Below are 17,027 nucleotides of genomic sequence, written 5' to 3' on the forward strand. Positions count from 1 at the left end.
CCCCATCCAGTCTAGCCTTGAATACCTCCACGGATGGGGCATCAACAGCTTCCCTGGGCAAACTGCTCCACTGGATGGTGACATCCTCCTAAAATCTAACGTGAATTTCCACTCTTCTAGTTTAAATCCATCCCTCCCTGTCCTATCTTTATTTGCCTATATATAAAAATTTGCTCTCCCTCCTATTCATGAGCTCCATTTAAGTACTGGAAGACTGCAATGAGGTCTCCCCAGAGCCTTCTCTTCTCCAGGCCGCACAAGCCCAGTTCTCTCAGCCTTTTTTCACAAGACAGGTTCTCCAGTCCTCTGATCATCTTTGTGTCCTCCTGTAGACCTGCATGTTGTTCCTGTTTTGACAACTCAAGGCTTATAAGCAGTATTCCAGACAGGGCTAAACTAAATAATTCCTGTCTACTTGTTGCAGGTTATTTCCTTAGTTAAAGTTCAAAGCAAATAACAGAATCTATATCCTCACAACTTAGCTACACGCAACCTGATAGTAAGGTAACTTCTGAAATCCATGCAGGCAACAGCAACGGTTTTGTTTACACTGCTGTTAACAAGATCATCTGACCTATGCTAAAGCACATACAGTTATATGTGGACTGTTTTCCAGCTAACTAATAAAAAAATATTGCAATATGAAGTTAGTAGGGTAATATAGTGCTTCATAAGAGCTCAGTGGTTTTCTACTTGCAAGAGACAGATTATATGAATACTTGGAGTCCTGTTTCAAAACTGAGGATTTGAAAGAGAATTAGCATGGAAGAATCAGCATAGTAGGGAATTAGCAAACACCAAGTAAAACTACTATCCCCAAATTAAAAATGAAATTTTCTGTAATTTGCAAAAATTTACAAGATTCTTCTTTGGTAGCATAAGTAGAGGCAAAATTATGAAGATTTTACAAATAGACAGAATCTTTTTCTTCCTGCACTCATCTGAACGATACTGAATCATTCCAGGCTTCCTAAAGGAGCCTTGGAATCGAGAAGTAAAATACTAATGGCTTATTTAGATGGCAGCACGTAATTTAGAAATCTTGTAACAAACATTTTGATTGTTTCAAGGAAGGCAATGGAAAGCTACTTGCTGCAGCTACTATGAAAATGGCTTCCATCAGTATGTTTTTCTTTCTAGTCAACAAGAAGTCCCTCAACCTTAATAAACATAATATTTCTTTTTCTTTTAAAAAATCATGACAGGCACAAACATCTATGTATACAATGTAAAGAGAAACACTCAACTGCACAGAAATCCTCAATTGCTTGCAACTAAACTTTTTTTCAGGACACAGTTCCTTCATAAATCTGGCAATTCAAAGAATTATAATCAAGAAATGTGAAGAAATGTAATTACCAGTGTAGATATGGAAAAGAAATGAGGAACTTTTCACTGAAACCATGGCTACTTAAAAAAAGCAGTAGCAAAGCACTGCATCTGCCTCTGCTTGCTGACTATTATTATTCAAAGTTCAGCTTTTATCAGTCCAGGTGAGAGTAACATCTCAGCAACTTTTCCAGGAGAGACAATATTGATCTGTTCTTTTTGGATTGTGTTATTCTCTTTACACATGCACATCCTTTGCCTCTTGCAGAATTACAGCATTATTTATCATTTAAGGAGTGGAAAAGACCTTAACGATCAGCAAAATAAAATTTTAGTCTTTTCATTCCAACTAAGATTGTGTCAGATCTGTGATACATATTAAGAGATTCTAGGTTATAAACAGTCTATGGATGGGGAACTGGGGGTAAAATTTTACTATAATTATTTCATTGATTTATGGTAAATTATATTATTTACTTATAGTAAATTGTACTCGAGAAAAACTTATAAAAGATATCCAGAATTACAGAACCAGTCATATTCCTTTTTTTTCCTTAACACTCGAGAGAGAAACACAAGAGGAAAATCAGCTTCTACTCAACCCATAAATCGAATCATCCACAAATTAGAAACTTGCAGTTCTAATAAGCATGAGATAATTCCGGTATCAGAGCAAATGAAAAACAGTGATTAGAACTTACTAAGTGCAATCCATTGTAAATATAACCAAATGAGACAAAATGAAAACAAATCCAGATATTACAAAGAACTTAAATGGAACCGTGCAATAGGAAAAATCTGGAAAAGTTCCTTATCTGACTGCAGTGAATTTTCGTTCTGTTTTCTTAATTTTGTTTTTAAACATCAGGACACATGAAGAAAATTTCAAGTAGAAAAAACATAGCCCCAAAAAAGATAGAACCAAACAAGCCAAGATACCATTTAAATTAATTATTTCCATTTAGGCTTGAAAGGTCTTGCTATTGCTATTAAAATAGCTGCACTCTTTTACTTTCAAAGATAATGTCTCAACCAGTTTGAGAAAAGAACTACAAAAACTTTCTAACTTTTAAATCTTTCATCATCATCACAGATTGGATTTCTCATTCTTAGCTTATTTCAAAATGAATCTTTCATAATAAAGTATTATTTTTCTTGACATTTTTTTGATGTCAATTCTTATTGACATTTAATTTTTTATGATCATTTAAAAGCAACAAATTTTCCACTTTTGAAATTTTCAACACTATCAACCAGAAATGTATAGGATTCACCTCATTTGAAGACCATTTGTCATAAGCCTACTGGTAAATTTGTACTGCATCTCTGTATTTACACTCATTTTTTCTTTTACTAATCTACTTTTATTCATATCTTAAATACAGCATCCCTTTAAAAGAAGTAACTTTATCTGCAGGTCATGTAAATTAGCTGTCAAAGACATTTGTTTCAATACACAAACATTCCCAAACACTGTAGTTTTCTGCTACAGGTTTAACCTATTAAAGCAACTTGCATATGAAACTTGAAGGGACAGAAGTAGCTAAATGAATGCTTTATTCATGCTTGCTCCTGAAATTTTGTTCCATGGTGAGGAAACAATTTTAAGGCTTTTTAAAATGTTTTCATTATGCAAATCTCACTGTATATCAAACCCTCATAGTTCCAATCACATTATGATTCTATGCAATTCATACCATTGGAGTAAAGATATTTAAGTTTTGCAGTAATTAATCCCATTACTACTGCAGAAACAGTGCCAGGCTACTTAGAAATCTTTGTTTCTCTGTCTTAATTGATGGCTACATCATGATTTCTATTTCATTTTTCCAATTTAAATTCCTATTAGAATATGCTGACCTGAATCCATGTAATTTCTAAACAGACATTAGATAATTCTTTGCATTCCTGTAAGATAAACTTAGGTTTATTCAAAATCCAATGCATAGCAATAAAAATATTTTTATATTATCAGTCATGTTAGATGAAACCCCTTTGCTGAGCAACATAAAAACTTAGGAATAATTCTGTTTATTTATAATTAATGTATTTTGCTACTAAAGACAAAGAATTCCAGCTTAAACACACAGATCTATCATTTTATAAACCTCTGATGATACACAAAGTAAACTTTCTATACCTGGAAGTTCTCTCTCTTCAGCATTGTCTTCTAGAGATCCAAAGGAATAGTTAGCTGGACTGATTGCAGGAGTAGAAATAAAACTTGGAGAAGCAATGGATGAGTTGATTTCAAAATAGTCATGGCTGTGATTTGTTCGGTGAAATTCCAGAGAAGATACTATTGATGTGCGCTGCTTGGGCTATAAAAAAAAAAGAAGTTTGGAGTAAAAAAATACAGACTTTATGCATTATTTTTATTAATTTAATGTTAATTTAATTTAATACATTTACATAGGATTTCTCTCTTTTTATAATTTTTATTTGGCCCAAAGGCTATACTTGTAACAGTAAGTTCATATGAAAGGCCGTAGTGATCTAGAGATAATTACCTTCAAAAATTTGGATTAATCTTTTATAGCATATTTTAATTCTAATCAATTAAATTCAAAATAAAATAAAGTTTTACAACCTTGCATACAATAACTGCAATCATTGTTTGCTAAGAAAGGGAGCTCTTCACCAGCTGCGTTACTGGATGTATCTTGCAAAACAACAAGTCTACTTACAATTGTATAAAGACATTTCCAAAATAATACCTGGCACTCATCACTCAAAAGCAACCCTCTACTATTTATTCACTTTATGAAGGGTTGCCTGACGTATTCAAAGACTGAAATGTCTGAAAGATTAGCAGAAAAATACTAGCTAAAAAAAGGGCAATCAAACTTTCTTAATGAAATTTCATGAAATACATCTTTACTAGTTCATATCAAGCATATACTTCTGAAGCAAACCTCTGAACTGGCTTTACTTCATGTTCCAGAACAGTTTTTGAGCACAACAAACTCAGGCTGGAACTACACCATAAGGTACACAAAAGAATTTAGTGAAAGGTGCTCCATTTTCCAATGGCCTTTTAGCAAAAAGACCAAGCTAATGCTAGTCCAAAGTAAAACCCATGAAATATATTCAGTTGGAATATCAGGTCAGGAATAAATTATTCACTCCACAGATCTGCTCCCATTGCACTGCACTACTTATTAATATAGATATAACCTTAGTGCTCTAAGTTACAGACTATAAGCCACAGACCACTGATGATTTGCTAAATAGTCTGTTGCTAATCTGCAGCACTGTTCTGGCTTCAGATACAAAATATTCTAACCTCATTATGCTCCTTTCTGTTTTAGGTTCAATGACCTGAAACATTAAATGCCTTCTCCAAAATAGTCCTGCATCCCAAGCTACAGTTATCTATACACATTTTACCCTGCACAACAGTGAAAAATATCTTGGGAATTGCTGCCCAAGGTACCTAAAACTGGAAACAAATAAACAGAGGAAAAAGGTAAAGGGACCTTTAACTCTTCTCATTTTAACATGCTAGGTTTAATAGGTCAGAATATTCGTAAAGGTCAAGAATTTGCTACTTATTAATGTCAAGACTAAATTACTGTCTTAGGAGCAGTCTTCCTTGGACAATGAAGCTGATCACCATTCCTGTCTTAGAACTACCCATTATAATATAGTCTATTACAGTGGAGCAATTTTCAGTTTTGCATATGGTCTACTTCATTTTTAGGTTATGAGACCTGCAATGCTTATGCTACAAATACAGAACTAGACTATTTTCACTAAAAATTTATACTTCCTATTAAAATATCAGACAAGAAAAAAAACAGATTTGTATAATGTTTGCTTAAGGTGTGCTGGGCATAAAGCATATTAACTATGTCCTCTTAAAAGTGATAAAAAATTTCAAAGGGTAAATTTGGGCATTCATTTGGAACGCATCCATTGTCTACTGAAGGGATTTACATTCTTTAATAATTAAAAATAGCTTTTTCTTTAAAAAAAGAAAACTCCAAGGGCTAGTAATTTCATGAGAGAGTTCAGTGGACAGGGATTGATTCCAATACCAAACAATGTGGTTAAAAGTCATTGTTTGGGACCTATGCCAAAATAATTCTCAGATCAGTCCAAAAATATTCATATGTATTAATTAAACCTTAAATGCACATTTGATTGACAACAAATACATCACTGCCCTAATTAATTCTAAAAGATAAAAAGGTCTGTGATCACTTAGAAAACTTTTGCTTGCCTTTTCCTGAGCAACAGCATGTGTGGTTTTGCAGGAATTCAGCTTCTGATTTGAAAAGGTGTCCCCTCCATTAATGTGATGTACAAGAACCTGGTAATTCCTTAACAATGACAGTTGCTATACAGAGTGGTGGTCCAGCTCAGTTTTCCCAAGCAGCTGCACAAACAACTGCTCAGATCTTTTTCTATTCAGGTTTCCAAACACTGCCTTTTTCTCAGCAGCAAAATGGCAGCATCTGTTGCATTCTAGAGCCTTCTGCTAACTTATGGCTGATCAGGTGTTTCATTACACTTTACTGTAGTATTACATGATATTGTAACATCTTTCAAATCTCTGACAAAAACACCTGTGTAAGTCTCCGGGGGGAAAAAAAAAACAACAAACAACTGTTCTGAAGCTTGTTTTACAGCTCATTTTAGTATGCAAGTGCTCATAACTTCTAAACAATATATCCATCATTAAATAGTCATGATTTTCTCTGGAGACATGGGTTCGTGATATAAAATAAGTCTACAGCAGGTTTCAAAGATAATTATGGAAACTAGAAATATGTTTTCTATTTCTTTAAGTTAACATGCAACCATCTGCTGACCTGGGTGATACAAAATTCTTCCTACATTATTTTGGGCTGTATAGTTTCTATTTTTGTCAGTATTGTCCTAATACAGTCATAGAAACCCTAGATAAGTTTAAAAAGCATATCAAGTCACCCTGACAAAGACATTATCAGTACAAAAGCAAAAATATATCAATAAAAATACTGGAAGACACTGCAACAAAAGAATTTAACTTTGAAATCAGGTCCAATAAGAATATTTTCATAAGTCGGTAGTGAATGTAATTGATGGAAGAGGCCACTTTGAACACTGCTGAATCACAACCTGAACCTCTGATTGACCACCTGAGGCAAGCAATGAGTCAGCTCTAGGAGCACAGCTGAAGGCAGTTCTCTTTGCTACCGGAAGGGGTGGAGCCTGGCTCCACCTCTCCTAGACCCCATTTAAGAGCTGACTGCGAGTAGGGAAGGATTTCTTTTGCAGATTGCTCCCTTAGAGTCTTCTCAGTGAGCTCAGGACAAGGGTAAGCTTTCCATCCATTCTTCTTTAGTGTGATAACCTGTTTAGTGTAGCTTTCTTGTATATTTCTTAATTGTAACATCTGTATATTCATTGATTATACAATTGCAAAACACAAAGGACATCAAAATATACATGCTGATTTACCTTTCTACTAAATGTACAAGTAGGAAGCTACATGCAAATTCTGTTACCACGACTTGCAAGAACCACTGTGAAGATGTATAAGAACATTCAAATATTTCACAAAACATTTAGGAAAAAAACATTTCTTGAACTTGGAAGTACTCTTCAATACAAGCTTGCAATTCCACCTTCTCTTATCTGGAATTTGCCTACAGAGTTCCATCACAGTCTTCACAGGATTATTTCTCATCATACTCCTCTGCATTATAGGAGAACTAGTAGATCTGTTTTGCAGATGCTGAAACAGGGTACAGAACTCTATCAAATGACAGATGTGCGACTCATTAAATCACTGTGAACCAAAAAGCCTGAGGAAATTCTGCACTGTTCCTGCTAAATTTCATCTGTCCTACATAACATAAAAATTGGTTTCAACTAGTTTATACCAGGCAGAGAATGTATGATAGAATAAAGAACTGAATTCACATTCTCAAATTCTAGCTAGCATGGAAAATATAGACATACCAAATAAAGTAAGAGGCTATAACCCTTTCCACTAGGCTCATCTCATATACATAGCACTATGTTAGTATGGCTATGTAGCCACATGAATCTCTACCTTTGGTATCTGCCCAGATGGCCCCATTCACCTCATTCTTTAATCAACTCAGTACCATCTCAAATCTTACTTTCTCCACCTTCCTTCTTTAATTCAGATCTATTCACTTTCCACAAACTCATTTCCTTCTTATATCTAATCTCAACCTCTTCTCCTTTATTTTAAAATTCTCCCTTTGCCCTATCAGGCAGTGTAAAAAGTCACTCTCCCTCTTGATTATAAGCTCCTTTTAAGTACTGTCAATCTTTTCATCCACCAGAAGTCCTTTTCCACAGAGTTGCTCACAATGAATTTTTTTCCTAGCCTGTGCATGTACCTGGCATTGCTCTGACCAAAGGGCAACACCTTGCACTTGGGCTTGCTGAATCCTCTTAGGTTCACACGGGCCCATTTTTCAAGCTTGTCCAGGCCCCTTTGGATGACATCCCTTCCTTATGTTGTATCAACTGCACCACTCAGCTTGGTGTCATCAGTAAACTTGCTGAAAGTGCACTCAGTCGCACAGTCCAGGTCACTGATAAAGATGTTGAGGAGCACCAGTCCCAGGATGGACTCCTGCTGCGGGGAAACCACTTGTTATGAGTTTATGTAACCTAGAAGTGAAAGACTCCACTGAACTAGACTCCAGAATCAATTATTCTGTCAAGTCTCAAAATACTGTGTTAAGTAAGCTGAAGATGCGCTGCCTTTTAAACAAGATAATCTAGTCTTCTATTAATTTCATAAGATTTCATATTAAATTCCAACTACAATTAAAATGAAATATAGGCAGTTTCAACACTCATCTTCACATTCTTGCTTTTATTTCTCAAAATCTTAATTTAGTCTATCAGCAGAATGCAGAAATTACGTAGTAACTGGCAACAAACGCATCCCAAGCAGCCACAACAGGGAGCTTATAAAGCCATGAGAATAAATAATAAAAGTGATTTCACTGCTGTTGTGCTTTTTTTATTCCTATTATTGTAAATTCTCTACCAATAGCATAAGGCAGTTTGAAACTAAGATAATTTTTAATGGCATTATGAGAGCGCTAGAAAATTGTTAGGCTGATTTTCAGTTTGAGGAATAATACTACTTCCATCCAGATAAGCAGTAATTGCATACTTCACAATGGTCTCATGGTCAGCACACCTTGATTATCTCATTGTCAGTAACACATTCAAGGATGGCACAAGCATGCAGCTTTTTTCTCTAGCCTGTGGTTAGAAAGTCATTTGATATGATTTGATAACATATAAGTACAGTGCTTTCTATTCCTTTGTTTCTGATCTCTCCTGGGTGTGCTATGCTAGCTCCTCCTTTAGACACCTTTTACTGCAGTGTATTAGTGAAGGCACTTCCACCTTCCACCTCCAGTCTTATCTCAGATGACAAATGAGACTAGGAATGAATAAGGGGAAGAATAGTTTTTTTTCCCAGTTCTCATTTACCTTGTTTTCTACATTGAATTTAATTGTAAACATGTTGCAGCCATACATTGTGAGATGTATCGGTTTTAACAATAAAAACCATAACACCTTTGCAGCGGTTTCCTTCTTTGACAGATGTGACAAAACTTTGAAAATACTCTGTTTATTCCTATCCTGGAAGAACATTTCTTGAAATAAGCTCCAAATTGTGAAAAATAAATATGATAAATAATAGGAATATCTTACTCCTCAGCTATAAAAACTTTCCAGCTTTCAAAGATAAGAAAATGCTATTTTCACTTAAGCAGTTGGAAAAACGGATGCTGTATTCTTAAAAAACAAACAAACAAAAAAAACAAACCCTCAGTTTTCAACTGTTAGCAATATTCCATTTTGACCTACAGACTATGAAAATTGCTTATGTCACTACATTTGCATATTACAGATTTCACAGGGTCAGGGTGATGACTGCTTTTTAGGTTGCATGCTACAGAAAGCATGCATGTGTGAAAATGCGGTCTATTTCCTGATGATAAAAGATTATTCAGTAACTAAGGTGCTCAAAACTACCCAGTACTGTACTGAAACAACGGAAAATGCTATGAATCTGGTTGGAACCTATCACAGAACTACAAATAAGGCTTTGAGGTTTTGAATGCATTACTTTCTCCAAACATTATATTTACTAGAGAAGGGCAATTGGCAGAAATTAGTTCACACCTGTCTATGAAAATAAACTTTCAGAGCAGTGTCTTCAAAGAAAGAAGAAAAACTGCCTATTGGGAGTGGACCTTCACCCACTGAAATTTCAAACTAGGCCCAAGAGAGAGAATTATACAGGACCATAGCTGTACGGAGATTATGTTAAGAATTTAACAGGATAGATTACTCGAATTCGAGAGTTCTGAGACCTCTGACACTACTTAATTCACTAGTGTCAAAGTACATATCTATCATCCAGTATTCAAATGATCTTTATAATCAGTGTTTCATCAACTCGGAACATTACAAATTCAGATATGAAAGATGTCCATTATTCTGTATCATTTCTATTTACACTGAAATAGGAAACTGAACCAAAGAATTCTTCCAGGTATAGAGCCAGCTTCAACCTAGAAAATGAATGCATGTTGAAGTGATATTTTAAAAGAATAATATTCCTTACAATAGAGTATTCTTCACAGAATCATCAAGGTTGAAAAAGACCTACAAGATCATCCAATCCAACCATTCTTGTGCCTTAATTTAGTCTTGAGCTTTTGTACGTTGTTGAACAATGATTTAATGTACTCACATACACTGCTTGCTATTTTCATTAGTACTGCTTATTGGGTAGTTATGTTTATGTTTTCATATTAGCTCAGCTCTAATTAAAATAATCTGAATAGAATTGTGTTTTATAGTCACATGTCAAAGGATGTATTTTGCAATGCATCTCTTTAATAGGATTTTGATTAAAGTTTTACTAAGTATTCATACATTATCCATTATGCTCTAAGGAAATTTTTTGAAAATATCCTCCTATGGAGCTATGCATCTTCTAATCACTAATTTTATAGCAAAATAGAGAAAAAGGAAAATTCATCCTGTGAGGTAATTCCAACCACGTATTGTTTTTTTTTTTTTTTAAAAAAATTGGTACTCAGTATCACGAGATAAAATAATTTTATGATGTCTGTCCTATCTTTAGTCATGAACACATGAATTACTAACCACATCTTAATGGACTGATAGTAGATCTCTTCCTTCTTTGTTTTCTTTTAGTTTTTAAGACTACTTGGGAGCATTATTTATCTATTTGTTTCTTTGTTCACTCATTTCAACACCACTAGAATGAGAAGATATCAAATTGTTTGCAGTAGATTTGCATAGATATTTCAAAAGTCTATAAACAAAAGTAAACAATTTTTTAAAATATCTACATATCTAGAATTAAACTTATTGACTGATATCAACTACCTTAAAGTGCTTTCAGACCTAATGGATCTACAAAGCCTTGAAAACTCTACATAATGCAGGAAGAAGATCCAGACCTGTGACCTGTGGAACACAGAATACATTCTGATTTTAGTGGGTTTGGGAATACTCAGTACTTTTCAAAAAATAGTCTGAATTTCATGATATGTATGCAGGAATGGTTTTAGTTTGGAGGTATGGAGTTATAACCTACAGAATCATAACTCTCAGACAACTAATGTAAAGACTGTACATCAAACCACCAGAAAAAAGGAAAAAAAAAAAAAGAATTTATTTCAATCACTGCAGATCTTAGCAAGAATGGGATGATGAAATTATTTGTTCCTTTGTCTTTCCACCAGAAGCCCTCTTTACATTTCTGAAACTACACCTTCAGGAACTTTGCTCACTCACATGAAGTGGGGAAAATGGTAATTTAGAATAGATAAAATACAGTCCACATTTAGACATAAAGAGCTGTACATACAGTTAGTCATTTGAAGAATATCTTAGAAATTCAGGAGTATATGCAGGTGCTGGATCAAATTTAAAAAAGAATTTAAAAGGTGAGAAGTTAGAATTAAGTGGCCACTGACTCAGAGATGAACAGCACTGGCAAAACAGGCAGTCTCTTAGGGAAAAAAAAAAAAGAGCTGTGTTTTGTCTGTGAATTTCTGGAAGAGGAGAGAGGAGAGGCAACTGTGTTCAACGCATAAACATATGAACATATTCAGAATACATCATGTGCTTTTAGACGCTACCACCATATGATCTGGCACATCCTCTTTTGTGCCTGGCCAAAGAAAGCAGGGGAAAAACATGGCCCATACCACTGTCTCCAAGCCCATTTATCTTTTTCTGCTCTGTCACCCATTTGCCCTCACTTTACTGCTGGGAGGCAGGAATTTTTGGTCCTTCCTGCAGCTGCTTACGCATACCACAGATAGTAGTTAACATGCTGTTCTTTCTCATAGGGGGTAATATTACATGTACAACCCTCTGTGAAAAAAAAAAAAAGTGAGTCTATAAATGAAAATAACAATAAAAGTTGAAGGACAAACCTCCACTGGCAGTTTCATACAAGCTACCAAAGCCTGCCCAGTGCAAAGCTAGCTGTTGCTAGTATCCCAGTCTGCCTTTCATTGGCCAACTCACTATCACTTTCCTGTGCTGAGTGCATGAGAAAAATGAGTAAGGAGAAAGGACTGACAGCTGTTTTGTAAATGTATATTGGCCTTGTTTTCCATTTATTTAAAATCTGTTTATTTTGCTAGAAATGTGTAAAGATTCTGGCATACAACAGATAACTAGTGATTTTGTATGTATTATATATCATGGTTCATTAGTCTTACATGAGTGGTGAGAGGTCAATCAAGAGTAGAAACCCATTACATTAACCTACAAATAGCCTTCCAGGTAAAATAATGCAAAAGGCATTTAATAAAGGAATGAAATATTGTAGGTAAATTAACATTAATGGTTTGCAAACATCAAATTGCAAATATCTACCACTTCTTTGTCTAAATTTTTGAGTTGATATCTTTAGGGCTGAGATTAGATAAACTGAAAAAAAGAAAAGAAGAAAAGACAATACTCAGAACACTGAAGAAATGACCAGAAAACACACAAAGAAAGATGAAACATCAAGGGATTTGAATGCTGTAGTGCATTCAACTTCTATTCATATAAGGATACGGATTTACAGCTTACATTAAGCACCAGCCTATATGTGTCCTGTTGTTTTCTGCACAGGCAATAGGCCCACAAAATAGGGAGATTAGTGACCGTGGTAAAGTTCTGAGCATAGACACTGTACAGCTAGCTTTTGTTTTGCAGAGTGATGAGAATACTGGGAGTCAGTAAATAGCATTATTTAAATTTGGACATAGCTCCCCAGAATCTGCTGAGTCCATTCAGAGTTAACTAACAGGAGAACATCACCATTCAGTGTTCTGGGTCCATCTGTTGGCAATATCATGATGGAAACAGCATTTTAATTGCTATTTTCAATAAGCTATCACACAACAGCTTGCTCCAACACTATTCTGATACCTTTCTGTTTGTTTGCCACCTACTATAAAAAACAGCTTAGAGGAAAGGAGGGATTTTAGTACTGTACTGATGTAGGGTGGGAGGGACAGAGAGACTATGGGAACAAACAAAACTAGAAATAACTATAAAAAGAGAAAAGAAGATGAAGCTGTTATTTTAGACCCCCTGCAATCTAGATTTAAACCAGGATGTGGAACCCAAACTACTTCAGTGTCACAGAGGAACAGTCTGCACCAGCCAGTGGTTAGAATTACTGTGCGCTGACATTGTCAGCCACAGGAAGCTAGCTAATGACTCCTCAGAGAGGAATGGCAAGTATGCACAGCAATTACCTTTTATTTTCTGAACTGTGTGCTCCAGTGACCACTGAAAGAAGTTCCACCTCCACCACTGTAACATATGCACTTGTGCAATACCAAAGCAATCAACTCTACATAATTCTTATTTTTAAAAAAAAACACATATCTATCAGCTTGCTTCTCACATAAGTTGCAGCAACATACTGATCAGGCAAAGCCTGGATCCACTAGTATCAAAGTGGCCCAGCAGCAGAGATCAGATCAGCAATGAATATGCATCTGAACACAGAAATGGGTAGGAGAGAAGTCATTTTTTTTAAAGATTCACACCAATAACGTTTTACAACTTGGTGGCTAGTTGTCAGAGCTCAATTTGGCAGATCTTTTTAATTAGTGTAACTAATTAGGTTATCCTGAGATCTCTTCTGACTGACTTACGCTGTTACACAATCTTGTGATTCTAAAATAAACTCTTCCATGCAGGTTACTGCCATATTACTGTATCCAGTTCTAAGTTCTACTGATTTCAAAAGACAGCTCGTAGATGAGGCCCACGATATCCCAGAGAAATATTAAACCTTCCAAATTAAGACATATGGACAGCTTCTCTTCTACCTTAACACAAAACAAAATGCTATTACAGTGCAATAGGGAGAATTTTGTTACGCTATGATCTCACGAGGGACCAAAGACTATAAAAAATGTCACACTCTTCTGCTCCAAATGCCCCCCTGATCTGCTTTTCTTAAAATGCTGTACTCCTTAAAGAGCTACAAAGTGGCACCCCAATATCAATGTGCTAAAGTATGCTGTTTACCAATACATTAAAATGTTTATAGTTATGACACATGAAAGTTGAGAAATAATGCAATATAAGAAGGTAGGTAAAGTCAAGAATGTATAAAATATATGAGATCATGGAAATAGAGAAGAAAACCTGAAAAAGTAATGTGCTATGAATGCTGAAAAAGTAGAACATAACCTTGGAAGAAAACCAATAGTACATAAAAATAAAGAATGTTACATAAAGATTTAATTGACTAATGCTAGAATAATTTACTAATATACATGTATACTGTTGAGCTCATTCATAAAATATCTCTATTCTACTGTTATCAAAACAGTTTCCTAAGTACAGAAATATTTTGTATTCTGCTTATCTATCTTTGATCTGTAAATATGTGTTTAGTGACAACATCCTCCTAGAATACGTGCATCATATCCTGCTTTTATAATGAAAAATACAACTAACAGGATGCTTATGCAGATCACCTACCTGAGGACGTATAACTTTTACTATGTTTTTAAGAGCAGTGTCTGGTGATGGAGGAGAGCAGTCTGGTGTTGGACCTGTAGAGCTGTTTCTATGGCTACCAGATCCTGGTGCAGTAATTGCTACCTGAGGTGCATTATCTGTGAATAAAAATAGAATGTATTTGAACTTACCAATACTTTATACATTTTAAAATTAAAAAAAATACTTTTAAAACAAAGTGTTACTCAAAATACTATTTCAACTTCCAAAGACTACTGAACTATAAATGTGTTTGGTAAGGAATGTACTGTAAATCTCTGTTTATTTTTTCAGTACATACATTTATTCCATGTTAAGTCAGAATACAGCATACAAAAGCCTCCACAAATATATTACATTCATTACTCTGAATTACTAATTGTGAATCCAGGTGCTATCAAGTATCCTTGAAAACAGACTTTTTGATGCAATTCATATCTCATCCTGGCAATTCCTAACATGTAAGTCAAAGTTCAACAAATTATAGAAACACATACTTGACTTAGAGCATGCCAAAAGCTATCAGTCACAACTTTCCTAAACACCACGAGGAACATAACTGATTAGAGAGGATTAGTTATACAGAAATGTGCACAGCTTCTCAGATGAAATCCACATCCTTCCTAGAGCTGCATACTACAGTCTGACTTCATAGCAGGATCTCATCCAGATAACCTACACCTGGCTTGGAAATATCTACATACATGCAGGTACACGAGGAGCAGATGTTCAGAAATACTTTGTGATGCTGTTATCACTTTACAGCACAGTGAAGGGCCATTAAAGGGACTGAGAATGTCATTCTTACATACAGTTAGAACAATGTAAAGTTAGTGAAAAACATTTCAGAGCATAGACATAACTTCCCAGCTGTGATGGTAACCAAGCACCAGAATGACTTCGCAGGAGGCCAAAAGCTTCACATTATTTCATGCTTTTAGAACTGTATTATTGAAGTTATGGTTTAGTTCGTATTCTGGAATTTTTCTTCTGAGAGTGCATGGTCATGGTGGTCTTTATGAGCTTGTGAGTTTACTGAGTACCTTCCTTTCTGGGTCACAAAGACACATCACCTCAATATGCTATAACACCTGCCGCTCTACATTACAATGATTACATTCAAATCTCATATCTATGAGCCTACGGGGTTCACATTTGAAAGCCTATTTATTTGCAGTTCAGATGAATTGTCAACCCATCCTTTCACTCTGTGAGCAAATCCACTACAAAAACAGACAAACAAAAGTAGCTCCAGTGCCATGAACTAGAGAATTTTTTATAAGGATTTGATGAGAAGACACCCCAAGAAAGGCTTTCTCATAGTGAGAATGAATGTTAAACAGAAGTTCTGGGAGACACCAAACAACAGATTGTGGTACCGCCAAGACACACAGTGATACAGGTATCATCCAAGAAGCTAAGAAATAACATCTAGAAGGATAAATGTTCTACGTAAGTCTGGCTAACTGTACTTACTGTAGTTAGTTATTTACTTACTGTTATGAGAAACAAACAGAAAGATTGACTCAAATAAACCATAGATTGATTCTGAACATATGAAGAATAAAACCTCCTGGTATTTTAGCTGTCCATGGGTTTCAGTCACTGCTCTTTCACAGTAAAGTCCATGTGGCTCTGCTTAAGCACAACTGCCCTTTAGCTATTAAGTACCTGAAAGCCTTTACAGTGAAGTCAGGCAGTCTTGCAGCTGGGGGAAGTGTTTTAAGGATGTTTCTTTCAAAGGCCAGATAGTTATAAAACAGATTGATGTTGATGGTAGCGAATAGGGTTTTTTTGCACACTTTTTCAATCTGTTTTAAGCCCTTGACAATAGTCACTTCAGCTTTTGTTTACTCGCTCTTTAAATATGCAGCAGAGGTAACAGAGGTCTTGTATGAACAAGATTTTGAATTTTTCCACAGGGAGCTGAAGCTTCTTCTTGATCCTGTTCAATAACAGGTCACTAAAGGCTGGTCCTACCACAGTTCTACCTCAGAAGCATGGAACTGACTGGAAGTGAAATTCCTGGAATGAAGATTTATTGGAAGATATTCATGCGGGGAGACAGGGCTGTTAAATGTCTCTCTAGATAAAGCTGAGAAAGAAGTTCTTCAGCTACAGTGTATGCATAAATATACATAATATTCCACACTCACAAGAAAGAGTAGATACAGTCTTTCCTTCCTAGGGAAATAAAGTGGTAGTATAAAAAAGGATCAGGCTTTTAGAATCTTAAAAAAGAAAAAAGGAAAAAAAAGAAAAAAAAAAAAAGGACTTAACAAAAAAGCACAAACAATTTTTTTCTTTAAAATAAACATCCCAGAAAAAAAATCCAACTGCTCAATATTTCAGGCCTTCAGTTCTCCCTTAAGGGAATAAAGTAGTTGACATGTAATGGTTTCTTGTAAACAATTTCTTTATTGTGGACAGCTGTTTATTTTCACAGTAGGATCTTCCCATTAGGCAACCGATAATGATTTACTACCTAGGCCTGTTTCATCAGGCAGAAAATATCACCATCAAATTAGCTACTGCAATCAATTTAGGAGGCTTTTCCTGTTACATATACAATACTCATTTCATTAACAATAAATTGAAATATATTCTCTTTTGTAATTAAATGATATAATAATTATGTT

The 17,027-nt window shown here is 35.1% G+C and overlaps 1 protein-coding gene across 1 annotated transcript in view; it reads right to left on the reverse strand.

Moving 5' to 3' along the window:
• The window catches only part of ANKS1B (ankyrin repeat and sterile alpha motif domain containing 1B), a 407,884-nt gene that overhangs the window by 250,927 nt on the left and 139,930 nt on the right, over nt 1-17,027 (reverse strand). Inside the window, exons 11-12 of the mRNA XM_031552160.1 lie at nt 14,371-14,507; nt 3,470-3,650 (exon numbers count right to left, since the gene is read on the reverse strand). Coding sequence (XP_031408020.1) covers nt 3,470-3,650; nt 14,371-14,507 — 318 coding nt within the window. The remainder of the gene's footprint in view (nt 1-3,469; nt 3,651-14,370; nt 14,508-17,027) is intronic.

Source organism: Meleagris gallopavo, chromosome 1 (genome assembly GCF_000146605.3).
Source record: "Meleagris gallopavo isolate NT-WF06-2002-E0010 breed Aviagen turkey brand Nicholas breeding stock chromosome 1, Turkey_5.1, whole genome shotgun sequence".
Classification (NCBI taxonomy): Eukaryota; Metazoa; Chordata; class Aves; order Galliformes; family Phasianidae; genus Meleagris; species Meleagris gallopavo.